Genomic DNA, 22,948 nt, shown 5'->3' with positions numbered 1-22,948 from the left:
ATACAAAATACAAAAACATTACAAACTACCTCGCTGCTCTTCATCTATGGAGGAGCACCTAAAACCAGTGGCTCAATAATGTCTTCCAGATGTGACCTGACACCAAATTCCACTTCTTGACAAGAAACTTAATTTTGCTGATGATGCCATTTGAGCACCGTTCAGGTAATTTCTCCCACGCAGAATGTAAAGTGTTTTAAATTTGTATTATAGAACAGAGAGATTCATTTTGCAAAGAAGACATCTCTTTGTTTTCTATGATATCTTAAAATGTCTGTAGGCAAAACAAATCTACCTAGAGAGACTTACCTAAAGATTAAATTGATTTTAAGTGAGCTTATATAATCATTCACGTCAGTACATGCCTGAGCCAGTCCGGGGTGTAAAATGATGACACATTTTTCACACCTTAAGCTTAATATATATTGTGAATAAGTTAATGGAAGTAGCTGTGCAGCACACCGGAAACCCAGGTCTCTCTACAGCAGGAACTGGGCAACAATGGCACAACCACAGAATTTTTTTTTGTAACAGTCGCTATGGTAACATGCCGCATCGTGAAAAATTTCCTGGTACAGTGTACATCCAGAAATACATCTGAACTGAGCCGCAGCGGATGCCAGAAATGACCAGACATGTGTAGTGATGGTAGCAGCCTTCTGCCCTAGTAACAAAAGGGGGACACCAACAAAAAGAGACTCCTGTTATCGACCCCTTCTCTTACCAAGGGCAGAGAGGGTGTCAGGTTTTAGTCTTGCTGCAGTTGTCGTGACTCAGTGACTCATGTCAAGACTCAGAGCAGAATAAATGTTTGTGATGATGCTTGATCTGCTCTCACTTTTACTTGCATGAAACTTATTTTGTCAGAAGTGATAAAAAAAATTGTGTTCGACAAGTATCAAGTTCTTTTCACGACAAGATGAGTTTGTGTTACTGGGGTAATGACACAATGTGAAGATGCATGCCTCACGATAAATGTTGGCATGCTACTATCGACAGAAAATCTGATTTAAAGATGTGAAGACAGGAGGAAAGATCTGAATCATGTGTCAACATCATGAGTTTCACAATTTTTACTGAATAAAATGAATTATGTTCCTCTAAATACTTTCACAGTTTCCTCTTCTGAGTTTCAAAACAGTGTCATGTCTTTTATAGTTTGGTCACAAGATATCACAGAAAATGTCTTATTATTCCAAATAAGATTATGTGTCAATTTGGAAAAAAGAAAACATAAACCTGGCGACTAAAGATATCACATGCATGGTTAATCCAATAATCTGCATGTGTGATTAAGACGCTACAAGAGCACAAAGTGAGACAATGTGTGCAACTTTTCAGTTTTTAAAAACCTACCCTACATTTTAATTTACGGTGTATTTTACAAGTCTTCAAGTCCAGCAACATAAATGAGAGTATACTGAAAACAGACAACCCCTTAACTGTAGGCATGTCCTATCACCATAATCCTGAAAAGCAATAAAGGTAAAGAAAAGCAATATTTGAACAAGTTTTCTAACAGTACGCCCAAATGCTCTTATGTTAGAGGGCTTGTATCTAAGCATTAGTGCTTGGCCATCCTGCCTTGCAAAAGCTGGCAAACTTCAGATGGGCACGCAGCCCAGTCCTTGAATCAGCACAATATCCCTGTGCAGCAGCGCTGGAGGAGAGAATGTTTTGTCCTCAAGCCAACTGAGCCAAAAACTGACACTTACCCTGCAGCTTTTGCATCACATTAGCAATGTCCACTGACGATCGGCCCAAGAACCTGGGAGAGGCCATGTTGTCTCGCCGCAGCTGTATGACAAGGTGGGTCACAGAGGATTCAGCAGTCCTGAGTGGGTCATCCCCTCTGCTTGTCACTCCCTCTCCTCCTCTCTCTTCTCTCTCTCTCTTTCTAATTTCCCCGCAGGACCAGGCCCAATTGAATCTCAGGTTTCATGCAGCCACAAGCAGGTTTACTGTCCAATAGAAGCTCTTCTTCCATTCACTGCCTGCAAAAGAGAAGCATGTTAATGGGGTTTCAAATAGAGGCCACACCTCTTCTCAAAGGGTTCTTTAAGTGCACAGTTTGTCTTTAAGCCTACTTTCAAAACTATGTGCACTATCGAGCTGATGTTTTAAGTGTTTTTTGAGAGTGTTTGTGGTTGATGAAAGAGATAATATATCTCTTGCAGAAGATGTCCTACCCATATAGGACTAAAATATTAAAGTTTTCCATTTTTTGGCACAATCGATGACACTAGCTGACTTTTTCTTGCACACTGGACTCATCTTTGTCTCCTTGTGTAGTGATCCGGTTTGTATTGTACCGTGTTTTTGGATCTGTTGGGTATTTGTTTTGAATGACGTATTTTGAAATCAAATGACATTTTATTTGTATACGGTCAATATTCACAAATCACAACTTGCCTCATTAGGCTTTAAAAAATGTATAAGGCGCAAGGAATCAGATTTAATGTCTTTTCTTAACCCTTGACTAGGGTGAGGAAAAACTTAACAGAAAAAATAAGCTTTTAACAGGCGACAAACATAGAAAGTTACAAGCAAAGAATCCATCTCCCAGGACAGACAGAAGGGGAATACACATTGTGTGTACAAATATTTAACACAGGGAGACATACATGAGAAAAGTGTTTATTTTATTACACCCAGCTGCAACCCAATTACGTTTGGATGGGATAATAAATCTGACTTAAACAGAACACAAGAAAATATCTACGTGCTTCCTGGACAACCAACAAGTCTCCACCACAGAAGACAGTATGACATATTACAGTGAGAAAAGCACAGAGGTAACATACTGAAAGTAACCACTGTCTCATAACAGAGGCATTGCTAAAATTATAGGTGGCACCTGTGTGAAGGACCTGACTTAATGAAAGTCATTAGAAACACTTGTTTAACTTTATATTTCATGTCAAAATGGCTGCAGTGAAAAAAATGCATACCTGTCTGTCAGAAAGTGCCAAGACATTTACAAGGATGCATAAATATAAATAGTCATACATCCACACAAAGACAAGCTAATGTAAACACACACAAACTAGATCTAACAGGACAACAGCCAAAGGCTACAAACAAGTCAAATGGTTTCTACATGGTGTAACTATATATTTATTGAATTGCTAACTTGCACACCCATTAGCACTTTCGAGACTATCAAAGTGGAAGTAACCTGTCTATGAATGAGCTCATGTCGAGGTTTGGCACGAATGTTTTCCTTGAATTACCTTGTAGTCGGTTGTCTGAGATATTTGATGAATTACTGGAAAGTAGATCGTTATCACTTCTTCGTAACGTGACCATTTAAGCCGGTTACAGCTCGAGAGGAAGTCACCAAACACCACAAACCAAAAGAAGAAGCGACTCGCGAGCGCCCAAAAACACACGAAAACCCCCATTCACGTTTAAATAAACAACACAGCGTCATCCACCATCCTCTGAATGAAACACTATCAGTGAGAGTCACATATTTCTGTGTATATATGTATATGAAAGTCACATATTTCTGTGTATGTGTGTATATATTACTTCTTACCTCTGTTAGCACTGCGGAGCACCCTAACTTTCTCCGGAAGTGTCCCTCTGTGTATGTGTTGCCCGGTTGCCATGGGTAACGGTGAAAACGAAACATGGAGGCGTGAAGTGAAGTTTGTGACAGTGACAAGCTGCAGGAGGAAGAGGAAGAGGAAGAGTGTTAGTGGGTGTGTGTGCTCCACTTCCTGTCCTCCAAAAGTCCAGGAACCACAGAGCACGTTCTGCAGCCGACAGGAATCCTGGGTATTCACCACTCACCTGCTGTGAATCCCACCAGAGTTCATAGCTTTGGGAATTGTAACCTAAAGCAACTGTGGAGAGATTATATGAAAATGTGTCTGATTTTGTGTCAAACTTTGTGCTTCCACTTGGAAAATGTTATTGTTATCAAGGTCATGATATTTCTTGTTAAATTTCACATTCACAGAAGAAATCGATCCATACTTTGTCTCGATATCTTTGGCGAAAAAGCAAAAAAAACGCTTTCAAAGACTATCAAGTACTTTCTTACATTATACTCTATCACCCTCAATGAAAAGTTTTTTATTTCATTTCAGGGGTTGTTTGTCTTCCTCGGAGTATGGTCAGTATTGGATGTTCACATATTCACATGATTTTTGATACTTTTAATACAGTTTAAGGGGAAAATATACAGAGCTGCGTCTTGTATTTATACTTGTTGTATTGCTCGATTTACTTTAATTATCTGAACACTTCTATTCCCATTAATAATACATCCTTCACATGCGCCTATTCAAAGAAGTGTCAGTGGAGCAGAATTTAGGCCTTGTGAGGTCATGTCCAAAATTCAGAGTTTTAACATTTTCTTGTTCAAAACACCGTCGTCACCAACCAACATACTGACCCACACGTAAGTTCTCAATTAGATAACCTTAATAAATCAACTGCAACTTTACAAGTCTTCATCAAAAAGGCTGGTAGAGTGCTACAAACCCACAGTACTTTACTGGCACCTGCTGGACATCTCTGTCATGTGAACCTCTTAAATAAAACACGGGGAGTTTACATCGTATAATAAACCCTTAGATGCAGTGTAATTTAAATGTATGCATATTTCACTAGAAAGGGGATATAGTTGGGAGTTGGGCCGCTGAAAGTTGTGGTGTTATGAAAACTCTGAGGTCAGGAGTGAGGTGGGAACAGAGCAACAATGGAAGGAAATCCCCACTGAGACTTGATAGTCTGCAGTCTCTCCAGTGGATGGTTGGATTTCTATGGGTTAGCTTATCCAGAGCCTTGTTGGGACACTTGGAAACATTGCCAAGACTTTTTTTTTTACGTCAGAGCAACGATTGTATTCTTTGTTTGGTCTAGTTTCTTTTAATTTAACCTCACAGTCATAGTGATAACCTGCGTGTGGCATATGGAATACATGTTGTAAACATAATGGGCCTTTCTTTACAAAATCTGTGCAGCGGGGGCAATTGTTACAAAGTACTGATGCTTAGGAAATGATGCAAAAGGAAACAACCCTGTTTCCCAGTGTTATGTCCCACACAGATAAGCAATGCACTTGCTAATTTTAAAGCCAGAGAGGGAAGGAAGCATGACAGCAAAGTTTCCGCCACAGCAAACACTATAGGGGGGGAAAAAGCCAAAAAGCCCTGTCTTGGAAAAAGCTCAGTGTTCATCTGACTGCTTGGAGGCGGTGGGGAATCTAACACAAGCTTATGGTGGAATAATGGCACAAAATGATACACATCCCCTTTTGGAAATGCTCAAATCATTTAATGTTGGTGAGTGTATCTGCATTTTTCTTGTAAAAGTCCAGGGAACATTTTTGCAAAGCTGTAGCCTATACTATTTAAGAGTTGCATGTTTATTATATTGTTATATTATATATAAAGATGTGATCTTTTATTCAATAATTTCACATAACAATCGATTGAATCACCAAAACTGGGTCCCTAAGAGTTACTTTGACACAGGTTTTCCGACTTAAATTACATATGTTTTAGTGCAGTGGAGAATCAGGAAATGTAATAAATCTTTAAATCACTTTAAAATATTGTTTCTGCTTGAAGTCTGCATCAATGTTATGAACCAACAGGTCGCCAAGGTCATAACAGCTAGTATGGACCACACTTGAAACTAATTTCCACCGGACAACCGTTATTTCTTTTATATCGCAGGTTAAAAACCTTAAACATTTCATTTCCTTTAAAACATTTCACTCCTCTGTGCCTTTTTGTTTTAATCCAGTTTAACCTGTTTCGGATCTTCTATTTAATTTGACTCTTTTAAAAAACATTTATATGGTGTTTTTCTTTCATTTATTATCTTAAAACCAGTCAATGTGTTGAAGTGTCTTGAAGTCTATGAATCACTTCAACACCACAATACACTTGTACTCTCGCCTTTGACAACTTTTCCTGAGAAACTCTTCTAATCGAATATCAAGTAATTAATCATTATCCCGAGCATTTGTCATTTGTGTGGAAATCAAACAACTAAAGCTGGAGTTGAGTTGAATGTGTCACAGTGATGATATGGGCAGTTTGTGCTCCACGATACTGGATAGACAGTGAACCCACACAGCAGGTATGATGTAAGATTTTTATATAACACCGTGCCCAGTTTAGCTGTACCTAATAAATCAATACAGCAGAGCAACATTTCCTACATCAAGTCTCAGATGCACTTCGTGGAGCAGATGTACATTTCTTCTCTATGATAAATACGATTTTGCTCCAAGCCTGAAATGCAGCTGAATCCACCATCTGGGGAAATAATCATCCCCTATTTTTAGAACAACACAACAACACATGTATAGCCTCACGCTCCACTAAACATTTCCAACTTTATTTTTATCCGGCTTTATTTCCCCTTTCTCCAACGCTATGCATTGTCTTCCCTTTCCAGGTGATATGATTCTAGCCTTCTGTTTATCCGTCCTTGTGGGCCTGCTGCTCGGTGCCATGGTGTACGTTCTGTTGACCTGGGCGTCCAGGCGCCGGGCCACCGCCAGGATCACCAGACGCTCCAAAAAGAAATCTGGCGCTTCACAAACCAACAACCCCGCGAGCAACCAGATGGGCCTTTACCGCAGCACTTTCCTGAGTGTGTACAGACAGCCGTCCCTGGAGCCGGTGGGTCCTCTGGGGAGCAAGCCCGGGGCAGATACCTCCACCTTTCGGCCTCTGGCCAAGAGGAGCAGGGCCGGCCTGGAGATGGCAGAGGACACGCAGGTCAGCATGCCTGAGGACACGGTGGCCTCCAACTCCTCGGATTCAGCATCACTGGTGCCAAACAAGAGACACTCCTTCTGGTTGGGGGGCAATGGACTTAAAGGCTTCCTCCCCTCACAGACTCCCCCTCCTGCGTACGACAGTGTGATCCATGCTTTTGAAGAGACTTGCACTTGAAACCGTCAACAAACAAGAAAGAAGAACTGAAAAAAAGAACATTGTGGGAGTGCAGCTGACTCTCTGGTTGTGTTCCGCTCTTTATGAGGAACAGTTATCTCTGCATGTTGAGTGAGCAGAGCATTTCTAGAGTCTGAGACAGGAAACGAGACTTGTACACAGCCTGGTAGAGTCAGCTCAGTATTACATAAGGAGATATAGACTAGTGGTGCAACTAACTAACTGTTTCATTTGCAGATTTAATAATTTGTTGTTTTCTCTATAGCGTCTCACAAAATAACAACACATGGCCATCGCAGGGCCTAAGGTGACCACTTCAGGTTTATTATTTTGTTCCCAAATTCAAAAGATATTCAATTCACAGCAATATAACACAGAAACAAGCAGCAAATTCTCACTTTGGAATGAAAATATTTGACATTTTAGGTTTGAAAACATTGACTCAAATGATTAACAAATAAATCGACTAATCATTGCAACGTACTGGACATTTCATAACCCCTGTCGTAGTGGCTGAGAAACACTAGTGGCGAGAGAAGTGTGATTCAGCTGTGATTGTGTGAAAATGAGGGGGGGATACTGTGCGCTAGATAGTTTTGATTATCTAATAACACAATAAAGAATTATTGATATTACTCCAGTGCTTGTGTTTTGTGCAAATATGAAATACTCAACAGAGCTTGTTTTCTCTACAATAATTGAATCTAGAGCAATCATACGATACTTAAATGTGACATATAGCGGGTACATGATTTATGATACTTAGCTCACACTCATCACATCAAATGTCACTTCAACTTCACCAGAGATGGGGTGAGTCCTGTGAGGTTGCCATTATGAGACAAAACCCCCCTTTCTGAGGTGTTTCAATAAACCCAGTATTCCTATGCACCAGACTCCATATGAAAAAGCGCCCAAATTAGATTAAAATGCACCTATTCACTCCCAGTGGGTTTTTCACGAGCTCATTGGGTGTTTGGGTGGATTATTTAAATGTAGGTTGAAAATTCGGTGCTGTGTTTTCCGTGCTACCTGCCTCATGGCAACCCGTTTTAAAGCCACAACCCCAAAGTGCGCCAGCGGAGGAGAGGCAGCGCCTGGCGACACGACCGCACCGTGCAGCCGCTGCCCGCATCTGGAACAAGACGTCTTTACGGCGCTGTCAGGTACGATGCTCGTCCTTGTGCATCCATATGATTTTAGAACACTTCTCCCTCATCATGTGTGTCTGTCTCGTCTGCACAGGCTCGTTCACAATTGCTGCATGCGGCCACATAACGCATTGTGAATGAGAAATCCAGGGGATGTGATGTGCAGTGTAGTGAGAGACCTTTGCAGACGAGGTGATGGGTGTTTCACTTCGACTCTTAAACCAAGGCTGCAAAATCTGCAACTCAAAAAAGCAGATTTTGTTATTTAGATTCATATTTTTTGTGCTATTTCCTCATTAGAATATGTTAAATATATGTCCCATGCAAACGATTTAATGTAATGTAATGCAATGTAATGTAATATAATGTAATGTAATGTAATGTAATGTAATGTAATATGTGAGTTCACATCCTTGTCTGGTTGCTCTAGTGTTTGACGTAAAATGGGAAGAACAGACAGCATCAGTACCCATGGAGACTGCTGAAAGTGCCCTGGTCTCCAATGCAGTGATGCTGTTGCATAGAGACCGAGAGAAACTGTGAAATCCAAGGTTGATGCACTGAATGACAACGCGTCTATTTAAAGCCACACTCATCTCTGTCCCTCTCTCTCTTTCTTTCTTTCTCTCTTTCTTTTACTTGTTCTATGATTTTTCCTATATTTACAACAGGATTTTTGCACAGCTCTCCCACAGAAGACCAGGGATGGGCCGCCTGGCGTTGGAAGAAGCCTCACATCTTTTCATCTCAAACTCTGAAGAGCAGAGCTGCTTGATTTAAGTGAACATTTAGATCTGGACGACATCTGCCTGTATGATGCATTTCAGATTATTGTGTAAGTAGCGAGAGCAAAGCAGCCATTACCCTTCAGTGCAGAAATTGAATGGAAATATGGACACCTTCAATGGAGGGATTTTGACTCAACATGTCCAGGAACCATGAGGTATGTTCCATTTTTGTCATATCACAGACTAATGTTATTGTCCTTTTGCCATTTTCATAAAAGATTGTAACATACTGTATGATTCACCTGTTTGTGCGCATCCACACATTATTGGCACGCACAAAATTTGATTTTATATTGTAGGGGTAATCCAACAGTTTCCAAAGATATCAAGTGTGCCAGACCTAAAACTAAAATATTTATTTTTAACAGAATGTGTGACTATTTTATTTATTATTTATTTTTGTTGCGTCAATAAAGCGATAGGATAAAAAGATAGGGCACACGCAATGGTCTCAGACAGTGGAACAATATGATCTTTAACAATCTAAAGCTACTTAAGGGGGAATAAAAAGGGCAAAACTGTATTTTAAAGATTTAAAGGGTTTTATTTGTAAATATATTTACATGTGTGGCCTTTTACACAATTTCTATTCACACATCCTAGTTAATGCATCCAATCTGATATGTTATTAATCAAAATAAACAAAGCCAGTAATGGAGAAACAGTATTTTTACAGATTTTAATATGCTGCAAACATTGTCTTTGCAGTTTGCCCAAAAATGAAATTTACACAATATGTCCTTTTTGAACAAACATGAGACAGACTGTAGTGATGATGTAATGTACAGACAAATCCCAAAGCTGCTCTGTACACAGTGAAAAACAGAACAGCAGCTTGGACACTGAGATGCCAACATGGTGACTTGCTTCATCTACTCATTAGGATGGATCACAAGTTCCAACCACCGATTTGTGAATTAGTGAATCTCTGTAAGATGACATCTGCAAAAGTAGATATGTGTGAAGTACATGAGTAGATTGAAAGTAATTTTTTTGTATTTATCAAGGTGGTTTTCCTCTATAACTTTTTACTTCTCACATTCGGGTCAAAGACTTAAATGTTACCTTCATCAAATAGTCATGTCCATGTTTAAGTGAGCAACAGAAAAACTGTTAAAGGTCACTTTAATCACTGTTCTGGAGCTTTTGATCATTAAACTATCACAGCAGAAATTATCTAGAATACACAGTATGTATTTGAATAAAATGCAATAGAAAAATAATAACTACAAATCCTGAATACCATAGACAAAATTGCACATAAACACATAACATACAAATATTTTCTATGACTAGCCATTTTGCAAAGATTTCATTTGATGGCAGAAAATTCTCACCACAAGGTCCATTCAGAGGCTGTTCTGGAGCTTTCAGGCTTTTCGCATGATCTTCATCAGCAGATGGAGTTTAAAGTCCATTTCTCCTGAGCACTTAAAGCACATATTATTCATACTGGGTTAAAAGAGTGTGATTAAAGTTCATTTCTGACTGAGCAATAAGTATCTGACCAAACATGATCCATTTAGTAGCTGTTCTGGAGCGTATGAGCTTTCGCTTGATCTTCCTCGATGGAGATTATGTAATCTCAAACCGAGAATGAACTTTCAGTCCCGTTTATTTATGTGTTTTCTTCTTCTCATGTTATTCCCCATTGTTGCTAATGGATTCCCTACATCAGTAACCACAGCCAGCCTCATGCTGACCAGGACTACAGCCAACATTGTACATCCCAAAATATCCTTAGCATTTAAGTAGAGTCACAGGCTGTTTTTATTATGAAATCAACCAATGTGTAGCAGCTCTAACTTTCCTCTCCTGCTGCTTTGCCCACGTCACCAGCCTGGTCACTCAGTAGGGATGTTGGCTGCCGTGGAACATGGTCCCATCCTCTGCAGCGACTCCAACATCCTCTGCCTCTCGTGGAAAGGCCGGGTGCCCAAGAGCGAGAAGGACAAGCCGGTGTGCCGGAGACGGTACTATGAGGAGGGCTGGCTCGCCACGGGGAACGGGAGAGGAGTCGTTGGGGTGACGTTTACATCGAGTCACTGCAGGAGGGACAGGAGTACCCCTCAGAGAATCAATTTTAACCTGCGAGGACACAACAGCGAGGTGCCGTTTATTGACTTTAGCGTTACCACTTTCCTCGCCGAGTTTTTCTGTTGTTCAAGTTAAACACATAAAAGCATGTTCCACAAAGAAAAAAAATGTCCTTTTCTCTTTCAATGTTCCTTTCTTAAGTTATCTTAGACAACTTTCTAAAAAGAAATTACACATATTCATTTCTAACACACTCCTCTGTATTCCTCCATACTGATTAAAACATCAATGTTCAGTCAGTGTGTTTAAAGATGAGACAAAGCTTTCATGATCTCTGCAGGGAAACTGAATCGCTGCAGCAGCATATAATACCAGGATAAATCAAGAAAGTAGCACTGTAAAGCAAAAAGTGAAAAAGATATACAGCCACCAGTTACAAGTATTAAATCTTTATATAAAAGTAGAAACTATAGAAAAGCACTCCGAGAGCACACACTTCCCCCAAGGCTGATTTGTCACATTATCAACATATTGCTTATACATGTATTGAGATCAGACACATATACCATGTACACAGAATTGTTTGTTTTGTCCCAAACTGAAAGTACCTATTTTGAAAAATTCACTAAATGTGTATAAATGCACAAAAAATGCATCCAATGTACAGATTCAGGTTATGGGAACTTCACGTCCACATTTGCATATCAAACTGCTATATACACAGAAGGTGCTTTATCTTTATTATTATTATTACGACATATTTATTTCTGGGTTAGACTTTTACTGTCATGTCTATATACTATTCCCTTCCATCTGCGTTGAATTTTTAAACCACATTCAGCCTAAAATGTGTTTTTTTTTTACCATTATGCTCGTGCTAGATATTAATCATTCATTCCTCTGTGCGGGCAGCCACCTGCGTCTGTGAAAAATAGTAACAGTCGCAGTGTTATGTGCTTTTTATAGGTTGTCTTGGTGCGTTGGAATGAGCCCTTTCAGAAGCTGGCCACCTGCGACATGGAGGGAGGGATTTTTGTGTGGATCCAGTATGAAGGAAGATGGTCTGTGGAGTTAGTGAACGACAGAGGAGCCCAGGTAAAGAAATGAGAGCCCTGCCGATGCAGATCTCAAACTTAAAATGGCTTTTTATGATAACTTTAATGAACTGGAACTGGAAAATAGTCACATACGCAAAAAAAAAAAAACATCTTTAAAGAATTTAATGATACAGAAAAAGTAGACCAGGATACAATAAATATCACAAATGCGTATTTGGACTCTGTTATATCTCGGCTGTATAATTATCGTTGTTACACAAACACAAACTGACAGTGAACATTTCTTTTCCTCACCAGGTGAGTGACTTCACCTGGTCACATGATGGCACTCAAGCCCTCATCGCGTACAGGGACGGCTTTGTGTTGGTCGGCTCAGTCAGTGGACAGAGACACTGGTCCTCGGAGATTAACCTGGAGAGTCAGATCACCTGTGGCATCTGGACCCCTGACGATCAGCAGGTACGCATCAGCGGCCTGAACTAACACAAACTTTACATTCAATTTAACGATAAATGTAATAATAAAAGTATTCATTATGTCATCTATTAAAGTTTAAAGGTTCAGTGTGTAGAATTCAGTGACATCTAGTGGTGAAGTTGCATGTTGCAGCTGAATTCCCCTCACCTCACCCTCCCCTTCCAAACATGAAAGTGAACCTGTGGTAGCCTTCTGTTGTCATAAAAACTCAAAAGGTGTTTAGTTTGTCCAGTCTGGGCTGCTGTAAAAAACATGGCGGCCTCCGTAGAGAGGACCTGCTCCAGATGTAAATGTAAAGTATTTGAATATAAAGGGCTCATTCTAGGGTAAAGAAAACAACAACACACAGATGAAACACACTAGTCAAAAAAAACATCACTAGGATCATTTTATATTCAATTTCTGCCAATAGATCCCTTTCACCTGAATCTTACACCCTGAACCTTTAATGTACACTGCCCCCTCAGGTGTTGTTTGGTACAGCAGATGGTCAGGTGATAGTCATGGACTGCCACGGCCGGATGCTTGCCCATGTTCTGTTGCACGAGTCTGACGGGATCGTGAGCATGTCCTGGAACTGCCCCAATTTCCTGGTGGAGGACAGCACAGAGAGCGACACCGACTCGGACGACAATATTCTGCCTTTAGGTGCAAACACACGCACACACACACACACACACACACGATAGCCCCTCCTCTGCTCATATGACGACTCACCACCTTGAGTTAACTGAATAAATGTTTCTGTTTTCCTCCAAGTGCGGCGAGTCAAGCCACTGTTAACAGTCACCTTCTTATCGGGAGATATCAGTCTGATGAACAACTACGATGACCTCTCTCCTGCTGTAATTCGCTCAGGGCTGAAAGGTAAAAGAAATAATGAGATATTTATTAGTGTGCTCATGAATTGTTTTTGAATATGTCCTTCTTCATTCCACAGATGTTGAGGCCCAGTGGTGCTCCCAGGGAGATCTGCTGGCTGTGGCCGGCATGGAGAGACACGGGCTTCCTCCCGCCTCTGGGTGCGCATCCATCATGAGGAACGCCCTCGTAAAGTTTTATAACGTCCAAGGAGAACACATCTACACTTTGGAGACCCCAGCACAGGTTGGTCCTGCCTAAATTGGAGTGTGGGGGGGGTGTCCAGTCGACGTGACCTTTGACCTGTAATAATCGTTTTGCATTTGCGTATGTGTGATCGTGCCAAAATCCATTTTTCTGATCGTGATATCTGTTAAGGCATGAAAATGATCTGTTAATTTCTTCATTTGATTTCCATCACAGTAGAATTAATGATAAAACAAAGTCAAAGAGGAATTTGTACATTTTCAGAAGCCTTTCTGGTCGATGCATGCTAATTTGTAATGCTAATTAAGAGAAGCAGATTGTATATAAAATTGATTTTAAGAAGTAGATGATACAAAATAAATATACATTCCTGAGGCCTAGTACAGCTTGAATATTGTCACTGTCAGAGGTTTGGGTCTCACCTGAGTCACCTGTGGTTAAAATGCATTTTTCACATCTTTCATAAGTTATTAAAAAACAGTTTTGTAGAGATTCGGTATTTAAAGTTTTTTTTGTCAGTTTACCTATGAGTGAAAGCCTTTTATTTCCATTGCACTTTTCAAAACAAAAGCACAGTGTGAATCATTACTGAAGAGATAAAACACCTCACTAAGTTCTTTTATTATGAATGTATTTTTTTTCCAGAGGCCCATCACCACCATCTGTTGGGGTCACAGAGACTCCCGTCTCTTCCTTGCCTGCGGCCCCGCTCTGTACGTGGTGCGTGTGGAGCACAGGGTCGCCAGCCTCCAGCTCTTATGCCAGCAGGGCATCGCCAGCGCCCTGCGAGAGGAGAAGGATGTGGGGAAACTCAACATGCCGTCGTTGCTCTGCTCTTATGTCACCACTGCTTTCATACCAACCATCAAGGTGAAGTGATCCCTGCTCAGAAGCAATCCTAGACAGCGCGCTTACAAAGAACAGCTGAGAGCGACGTGTTTTCATTTGAGTGTCCAGTCATCTCACAGCCCTTTCCTCTCTTTGTTCTAGCCCCCGATTCCTGACCCCAACAACATCCGGGACTTTGTCAGCTATCCCACAGCTGGCAACGAGAGGCTCCACTGCACCATGAAGCGGGCGGAGGACAGCCCGGAGGCAAGTGGACCCTGCTACACTCTCTACCTGGAATATTTAGGAGGGCTGGTGCCTATTCTCAAAGGAAGGAGGATCAGCAAACTACGGCCCGAGTTCATCATCATGGATCCAAAAACAGACAGCAAAGCAGGTGAGGATATTCACATTAAACCAATTAGAAAACAACATATTGTTTTGGGTTAAAGTTGCCGAGGTGCATCTGGAGGCCTTCCTCTTAAGATACATGGTGTATAATATCCCTTATTTCATTCCAGCCAGGAAACAATGTTGCTTAAACCCGACTCTTGTCTCTCTACAGTCTTTTTCCAATAAAAAGCCCAAATGCCAGAAATAAATAATTAAATTCATATTAATATTATTAATAATTAAAGCATCCAGATTTTATATGGACGCTGTTCTGTTTGCTAAATAAAATGAGATTATTTAGAATTAAGACTGGTAGCATGGGGATACAGCTATTCTGGTTTTGTATGTGTTTTTTGGGAAGTTCGCTTTGCATTAATAGCCAGTGCACAGACAGAGTTATATCAGTATTCCCATCTTGCGCTCGACAATATAGTGATGTGATCTAGTGATATAGTGTTTATTTCACAAAATGCTCTTTAAAGGAGGTGAAAAGGATTAGTAGCATTTTTTTGTGGAGCAAAAGGAAAATTCCAGTAGAATCCTTAGCAAAACTCCTCAAAGGTCAGAAGTCCTGTTCCTTGTCGTCTTAAATGAAAATCTGTGCCTTTTTCATCCAACTTGTGCTCCATTGTAGAATAACATATTCATGCTGTGTGGCCATCGTTCACCTTGAATAAGAACAAACACACACTGTAGTGATGATGGCTCCTCTCTGACGTTACATGGTCTCAGGCCTGAAACAGGAACAGTCTGTAATGACAGAGCAGCACTAAAGTCTCTTTAGGCCTGAGGTCCCACCAAACTTTGACTTGCTTTTGATTTAGACTTCATTCAAATCACTTTCTCTGTGTTTGTCTTTTCAGAGGAGGTGTGTGTGAACCCCATGATCTCATACGCCGACAGCTGTAACTGCTCTGACTCCAGTGACATTGAGTTGAGCGACGAGTGGGTCGGGAAGAAGTCACCAAAGTTATCCAGAGGAAACAGGTCAGAAATTATATAAATTAACTTTACACAGGCCTGAGCCACAGAGCATGTGCACCACGATAATGCTCATCTTTCACATAAGGGGAAGATAACTAAAAAATATGAACCTATTTGTTTCAAAGGATGAACATAGAATCGAGAAAATCGCCCAAACTCTCACGGGCCAATCACGAAGGCCAGCGGTCGCCACGGTTACCGACAAAGAAGCCTCCAGTCCGATCTCCCAGTCTGACACGACGGGAGTTTTCTATGGATGGAATCACAGAGGTGTGATATGCTGGGAAGACTGTCCACTATTTAATCTGTATTACCTGTTCACTAATGATACTGGAGTATCTGCATTAGAATTTGTCTAGGGCCATTACAATAATTTAGTTTTCAACTGTTTTGTGTAGTTTCAGGTAAATTAAAGATCTGGAATGTTGATATATAAATATATGTGATATATGAAATCTTTTATTATACCTGTCAAAACTAAAACATATGTCCCAACTGTAGGCTCACCCTGATTTCTAATTTCTAATTTCTATCCATTATTTTATATCCATTTTCTTTTTCACAGCACAACTACCTTGCTCAAGTCACATCCAACATTTGGGGGACAAAGTTCAAAATTGTCGGACTTGCTTCGTTCCTCCCCGCCAACCTTGGTGCAGGTAAATGTATTTTTTTTAAAAGCTGCACATGCACATCACGTTCCTATTTCGGACAAATTTAATAGTCACAATCATTTTGTTCTGTCTCTTTAGTCATCTATAAGACCAGTTTACTTCATTTGCAACCGAGGCAGATGACGATCTACCTGCCGGAAGTGCGAAAGATTTCTCACGACTTTATGAGCCTGCCCGTGTTCAACCCTAATGTGTTCAGTGAAGATGAGGACGATTTACCAGGTGTGAATAAATAAAAGCACCATATTCTCAGATTTAAGGAAATTACTGTTCATGCGTTTTCACCAACTCTCTGTATTCTTTGTATTTTTTTAATGAAGTTATGGGGCCATCAGGAGTGGCAGGAGACAATCCTTCCTGTACGGTCAACATTCCCATCGCTCCCATCCACAGCCCGGCTCAGGCCATGTCCCCGACTCAGAGCATCGGCCTGGTTCAGTCTCTCCTGGCCAATCAGAATATTCAGCTCGATGTCTTGACCAACCCCACAGCCACGGCGGCAGCGGCAGTTGCAGCAGCTGCGGCTTCTGTCCCGGTCACCGATCACAGCCAGGATGCAGTTGCATCACCGTACCCAGTGCCGACCAGATACTCAAACCCTGGCCAGGTGATCTTCAACGGGCTGGAGATGGGTCCTCTTCTTCCTGGTACTCTACCACCCCCTCCTCACCATCTCCCGCCTCACCCACAGCGGCCTCATCCGCAGCAGCCTCGCCAACCGCCCAAGCAGTCGCAACAAATGCAGACGCAGCAGCAGCAGCAGCAGCAGCAGCAGCAGCAGAAATTGCATCATCTTCAACAACAGCAGCAGCAGCAACACCATCATCAGTCGCAGTCACAGCAGCAGCAGCAACAGCAGCAGCAGCAACAGTTACAGCAGCAACATCAACAGCTACAGCAACTGCACCAGCAGCAGCAGGCGCTACATCAACAGCAGCAACAGCATCAACAACAACTGCAGGTTCAGCAGCACCAACAAATGCAGCAAAGTCAACAGCAAGTGAACACCCAACAGCTGCAGCACCAACACCAAATCCACCAGCAGCAGCAACAGATGCAGATGCAGCATGAGCAGATGCAGCAGCAGCAGCAGCAGATGCAGCAGCAGCAGCAGCAAATCCGGCAACAGATCCAGGAGATGAGGCAGCAGCAGCAGCAGCTCCAGCAGCAGCACCAGCAGATCCAGCAGCAACATCAGCAGATGCAGAGGCAGCACCAGCAAATGCAGCACCAGCTGAAGATGCAGATGTCGCTGCCTCCACCTCCGACTGGCTATCCAACCATTTCCTTACAGCAGATTCACATTCTGCCTCAAATTGCTCACCCGTCCATCGAACTGGGGCTAGAGCGGATCGAGCACATGCACACTCTGAAGCCAAGTCTGCCAAGGTCTTTACCCCCCTCCTTCAGCGACACAGATGGGTCCATCGAGATTCAGATGAGGAAGGTGAATCCTCCTCCTCCATATCCAGGCACTGTAGTCTCTGCAAGTGCAGGCGCAGCCGCAGCCGCAGCCACACCTCAAACTCTTGTCACAAACAGCCCGAGCATCCTGGCAACCGACGCCTGTCTGAAGAAGGATGACTTCTTGCTTCACCCCATCACTTTGCAGTACCCGACTCCTCTGGGGTATGAAAGGATCACGACCTTTGACAGCAGCGGCAATGTGGAGGAGGTCTGTCGGCCACGCAGGCGCCTCATTCGAAACCAAAATGCATACACTGTGCATGGCATCGGAGGCTCTGCCACACTCAAAGTCACCTCCTCTGAGAATAAAAAAGTTCAGCTTCCGTACAGCTCAGCAACACTGAGTCGTCTCTCTGTCCCTCGATACTCGATACCAAGTGGAGACCCTCCTCCTTACCCTGATCCGGCCAATCAAGTAACTGCCACACTTCCTCCTCCCCAGAGAATCGACAGCAGTCTTATTCATGCCACTCTACGTCGTGACCGAAGGGACGTGGGACTGAAAGTGCCGCAGATGATGGAAAGCTCAAGAACCCTTCCCACCAAGGCAAAAATGAACAGTGCATTAGCTCTCTCCTACCAGCAGAGGGTGCCCACTGCATTGTACACATGCACACAGTGCAGCAGTAACAGCAGCAGCACCAGTGTCAGTGTCAGTGGAGGTGGAACTACAAGTAGTGGTATTGCAGGAGGCACGGTGGTGAGGCAGGAATTCCCGACGGGGAAAAGTTCACATCACAGTACGATTATCGTGCACTCCAAGAGCACCTCCCCTCTGGCCTCCCACTCATCGTACAGCCTGCTGGGTTCTGTTGATAACAGAGGTGACAGAACAGTGTACGTAAACTCCGCCTTTACTGAAGACGAGACTTTAAATCAACAGTGTCACCTTGAAAAATCGGTGCGTCAGCTGACTCTTGGAGATGTCAGTTTGACGGTTAAACGCCCTCCGCCTTACCAGTGGGACACATCCACGACCGAGGAGTTTTGGCTCACCCCAGATCAAACCATGTTAGCTCCTCCACCAGGACCTCATAAACCACCTCCAATCATCATCAGTCAGGCTCAACACATAGACATGACACGCCTTCCCTTTGTGCTCACAACGAAACCGCCAGCAAGTACGACTACGAGCACTCTTACTTTCCCATCAGGTTACCAGATATCCCTCTCACCTTTTCCACCAGGTGTGGGTCACGGCGGGCCGCCACTTCAGACCTTACAGAACCCTCAACCACAATGCTCTCCAAACGAAGTGGTTGCTCAACTCCCTTTTGCTCAGCAGGATCCCACTTTGGTCTTACCACCTGGTTACCCTTCGAGTCTCGCTAACCTGGCTTGCTGCCCCCTCCCTCCGATGTATCCTGGAGCCAGCTCATGTTCTGGACTCCAGCTGCACCCTGTCAGCCTCCACCCCTGGAACCCCTACCCCTGCCCACCACCCATGCAAGACCCTCCAGCACCTCCCCTCCCGACCAAAACCCATCAGATTTTAGAGAAGCCGATTCTCTCCCCACCTCCCCCAACTGGACCACCCCCGCCACCTCCTCTCCCGCCTCCCCCTCCACCTACCGAGCTACCACCATCCAAAAGTGCCACAGAGGATTTGACAGAGTCTGCGAACAACTTTGCAGAGCCATCATCCCTGAATGAAAGCCCTGTGCCGCAGGAGTCGGAGCGCTTCAACAAGAAGAGCCGTAAAAGACTGGACAGCAGGGCTGAGGAGGCCAACATGACCACCGTCTCCGAGGGCAAATCCAGAAAGGAAGGGCGAGCGCTCTCCGACTTCAACACGCTCATTTCCAGCCCGAGGCTTGGCAGCAGAGAGAAGAAGAAGCCCAAGGGGCCGAGAGAGCAGCTCAATAAAACCAAGAAGATGAGCAGGACAACGAATGAGTTCCAGGATAGTTCAGAGAGCGAACCAGAGCTGTTCATTAGCGGCGACGAGCTCATGAACCAGAACCAGAGTAGTAAGAAGAGCTGGAAGAACAAGCGCAGCATGCGTATGGCGAGCGAGCTGGAGGAGATTAAATGTCGCAAGGCGAATGAAAGAGAGGACCGTAGTTTAGGCAGCCAAGGATTTGTCTACGTCATGGCCAATAAACAACCATTGTGGAACGAAGCCACGCAGGTCTACCAGCTGGACTTCGGAGGACGAGTCACGCAGGAGTCCGCAAAGAATTTTCAGATCGAGTTGGATGGTCGACAGGTAAACAAAGAATCTGATTTCATGGTTGAAATCATTAGAATGTATTGGCAGTAATCTGAAATGATTTTGAATAATTGTTTATTTCAAAGCAAAATTATCGTTCAATGTTTTTTACTTTTTATTTTGCTGATTTCCTTTGTCTTGTATGTATACAAACCCACTGAATAAAGAAAAATGTTCGACCAACCCAAAAATATACTTTAACTGATAAGACACAAATAAAATAAGTTTATTCAGTAACTTTGAGTGATACCAATTGATTTTTTTTTGTTGGTAACAAATAACATTTAAATATCTCAATTTGAAAGTGCTATCATTATTTTTTCAGTTTTTATCACATTTAATGAAACTCAAGAAGATAATGAGTGCATTAATTGATGATTAAAATATAATTAGTAGTAGATTAATCAACAAAATTGTTAATGTGTTGGTTGTTAAGCGCTTTCTGGAAATGTTCTCTCACTTTTTAGGTGATGCAGTTCGGGCGGATCGATGGCAACGCCTACATCTTGGATTTCCAGTATCCTTTCTCAGCAGTGCAGGCATTTGCTGTGGCCCTGGCCAACGTGACTCAAAGGCTGAAGTGAAAAGGTTTACTTTGTGTTGTTGCAGAAGAATCCGAAAGAAGCTGCAGTGTGTGTTCCTGTGCACCTCTCAGTGTGGGGCTGTACCTGCCACAGTGTCAGCGTTGCAGCAGAAGAGATTATCATACGAGTTGCACATGCAGATAGTTTACAGGAGTCTATTAAAGGTAAAGTCCAGGTCATTATTGAAGGAAATTATATCAGTGCATCCATAATTTCTAATTCATATATTGAATGTATTCGAACTTAAAATTGTATTTACTGGAATTAGAAAATACTCACTATCATTGGATAAAAAGTGATCTAAGTACTTAAAGTTACTTTAAAATCAGCCTCCAGGGTTTAAGACATCCTCCCACTTTTTAAATACTTAATTAATCTTGATGTATGACAAATCATTAATCATTTAATGTACATTTGTGGAGTAAATACATAAAAGAGTAGATTTTTTAAGGTGCAAATTTGCAAATAAAATTTTACAAAGCCATATCCTATCTAATTCAAACTCTGCACTGGTTTAATTCAGTTCAAAGTAATTTAAAGTAAATTAAGAATAGTGTTTTAAACTGAGTATAACCCTATCGTTGTTTCTGTTTGAATACACATTGTATTTTTATTGTTTTTTCAAATCCATTTTTTTTCTGTTGAACATGTATTAGAACAATATACTGATATATATATTTGATTGTATAAGTTGCAACTATGCATCTAAACTCAGTTAAACAGGGCTAAATGGGTGCAGTAACCCATAGCTCGTATATGTTCTATCCATGTCACTTCTATGAAGTACATATTAAATATAGATTATTTTAGCCACAATACTGAAAATCACCATTCACAGATTATTTTTCATGTGTAAAATTTAAACACAATTTCTTTATCCAACCTCCCATTACAATGGAATTTGTCAGAAGTGGTGAATAGTGAGTCTAAATGTGCCAAATAAAGTTGAATGTGTTTGACTGAAACAAAGCCAGTTAGGAAAAATGGTATAAAATGGTCTAACAAAGATCTCATCCCCAAACAGAACAGACTGTTACGATTGAGATTCTCTCAGTCGGTCTCTCCTGACCGGCTCTGTGTTGTTTTCATGGGGTGTTTATGATGCTGCTTGAAAACTGCATTTGAATGTGAAGTACAGTAGTTTTGCCTCCTTGGAAGTCAGTGCTGCTTTAGATAGAGCTTGTGTGCAGTGATGCTACCTACATAGAACTGATGTTGTACTTGCAAAAGAAAATATAGCGCTGCTTGCACTGTGTGTTTAGTGAGTGACCTGACATCATTATTATATGCATAGAAATAAATGTGCTTATATGTTGCTACTTTCAGTAATTTTCTATTTTCATTTACTGTAACATGGATTTTTTGTTGATGTTACAGTTGTGGAAAATAAGAACGAGAACAATAAACTTGCAAAGGTGTTTAATACAACTTATTCATCGATTGATAAGATCAACAGCTAGTATGAGATTCATGTAGAATTGGTGCTAATGTAAAAAGAAACACACTTGGGAATGTCAGGACAGGTTATTTTAAAGAAAGTATTTTGAAGGAGGCACAAGAAAGGTTTTAGTGCGTAGAGTTTTCATTTAAGAGCTTTTCATCCAATGCAGACGTCAGCGATGGTGTGTCAGTTTTCAGCAATACTGCCGAATGAATAGTTGGTTGCCTGATTATTTTTTTCTCTCTTATTTCGTGAAGGAAACAAAAATGTTATGACCATAGGTTGACAAGGACCTATAGGCTGAGCATAATGTAATAAAAAAAACTCTATTGTTCCAATTGTTTTTGTTGTTGTGCTTTTTTACTCTGTGATGTATAGTGTTAAAGATCCCAGAAGCCCACAGCACAGGATTCCTGCTTCAGTCTGTTTGTTGTGCGATAATAAAGGGATCAGTTGGGTAGCGTGGTAGTTCTGGAAAAAGACAACTTTTCTCATAAATTCATCTTCATGCACAAATTGTAGAAATATATCTTGAGTACTTTTTTTTACTGATTCTTTTCTTTGGACAAGTAGTTCATTTTTTTCCCAGACTGTGTCGACCGGACAAACACGTCAAATAAAATGATTATGCTGTTATATGAACAAAGATAGGATGAGAGAAAGTGCTGCCTCACAGCTGCTCTCAGATTCCTGCAGGAGCTCTCATAAGATTAAATCAGTTGCTTCACCGCAGGGTCATCCTGAAAATACTTTTACTAAATTACACAAGGGGCACACTTGCTATCTATCAATCTATCTATCTATCTATCTAATCTATCTATCTATCTATCTATCTATCTATCTATCTATCTATCTATCTA

The 22,948-nt window shown here is 41.7% G+C and overlaps 3 protein-coding genes across 3 annotated transcripts in view; 2 read left to right on the top strand and 1 right to left on the bottom strand.

The window, feature by feature from the left end:
- The window catches only part of syne1b (spectrin repeat containing, nuclear envelope 1b), a 73,225-nt gene extending 69,603 nt beyond the window's left edge, over positions 1 to 3,622 (bottom strand). Inside the window, exons 1-2 of the mRNA XM_047341617.1 lie at positions 3,542 to 3,622; positions 1,716 to 1,994 (exon numbers count right to left, since the gene is read on the bottom strand). Of these exons, the coding sequence (XP_047197573.1) occupies positions 1,716 to 1,782 (67 nt within the window). The 5' untranslated portion in view covers positions 1,783 to 1,994; positions 3,542 to 3,622. The remainder of the gene's footprint in view (positions 1 to 1,715; positions 1,995 to 3,541) is intronic.
- Positions 3,623 to 5,150: 1,528 nt separating this feature from the next.
- On the top strand, positions 5,151 to 7,561 carry myct1b (myc target 1b). Its single transcript, XM_035169149.1, has 2 exons — positions 5,151 to 5,297; positions 6,424 to 7,561. The coding sequence occupies exons 1-2, from the start codon at positions 5,243 to 5,245 to the stop codon at positions 6,924 to 6,926; spliced, it is 558 nt and encodes a 185-aa protein (XP_035025040.1). The 5' UTR covers positions 5,151 to 5,242; the 3' UTR covers positions 6,927 to 7,561.
- Positions 7,562 to 7,968: 407 nt separating this feature from the next.
- On the top strand, positions 7,969 to 22,426 carry tulp4b (TUB like protein 4b). Its single transcript, XM_035169123.2, has 16 exons — positions 7,969 to 8,092; positions 8,749 to 9,020; positions 10,705 to 10,974; positions 11,869 to 11,997; positions 12,258 to 12,419; positions 12,905 to 13,085; positions 13,197 to 13,304; positions 13,378 to 13,544; positions 14,151 to 14,375; positions 14,496 to 14,730; positions 15,590 to 15,713; positions 15,836 to 15,980; positions 16,276 to 16,369; positions 16,463 to 16,606; positions 16,705 to 20,060; positions 20,531 to 22,426. Exons 2-16 carry the CDS (start codon positions 9,003 to 9,005, stop codon positions 20,645 to 20,647), a joined length of 5,475 nt encoding a protein of 1,824 aa, XP_035025014.2. The 5' UTR covers positions 7,969 to 8,092; positions 8,749 to 9,002; the 3' UTR covers positions 20,648 to 22,426.
- The last annotated feature ends 522 nt before the right edge of the window (positions 22,427 to 22,948 follow it).

The sequence above is a fragment of the Hippoglossus stenolepis genome, chromosome 10 (genome assembly GCF_022539355.2).
Source record: "Hippoglossus stenolepis isolate QCI-W04-F060 chromosome 10, HSTE1.2, whole genome shotgun sequence".
NCBI lineage: Eukaryota > Metazoa > Chordata > Actinopteri > Pleuronectiformes > Pleuronectidae > Hippoglossus > Hippoglossus stenolepis.
This window is presented reverse-complemented; position numbering and strand designations above follow the sequence as displayed.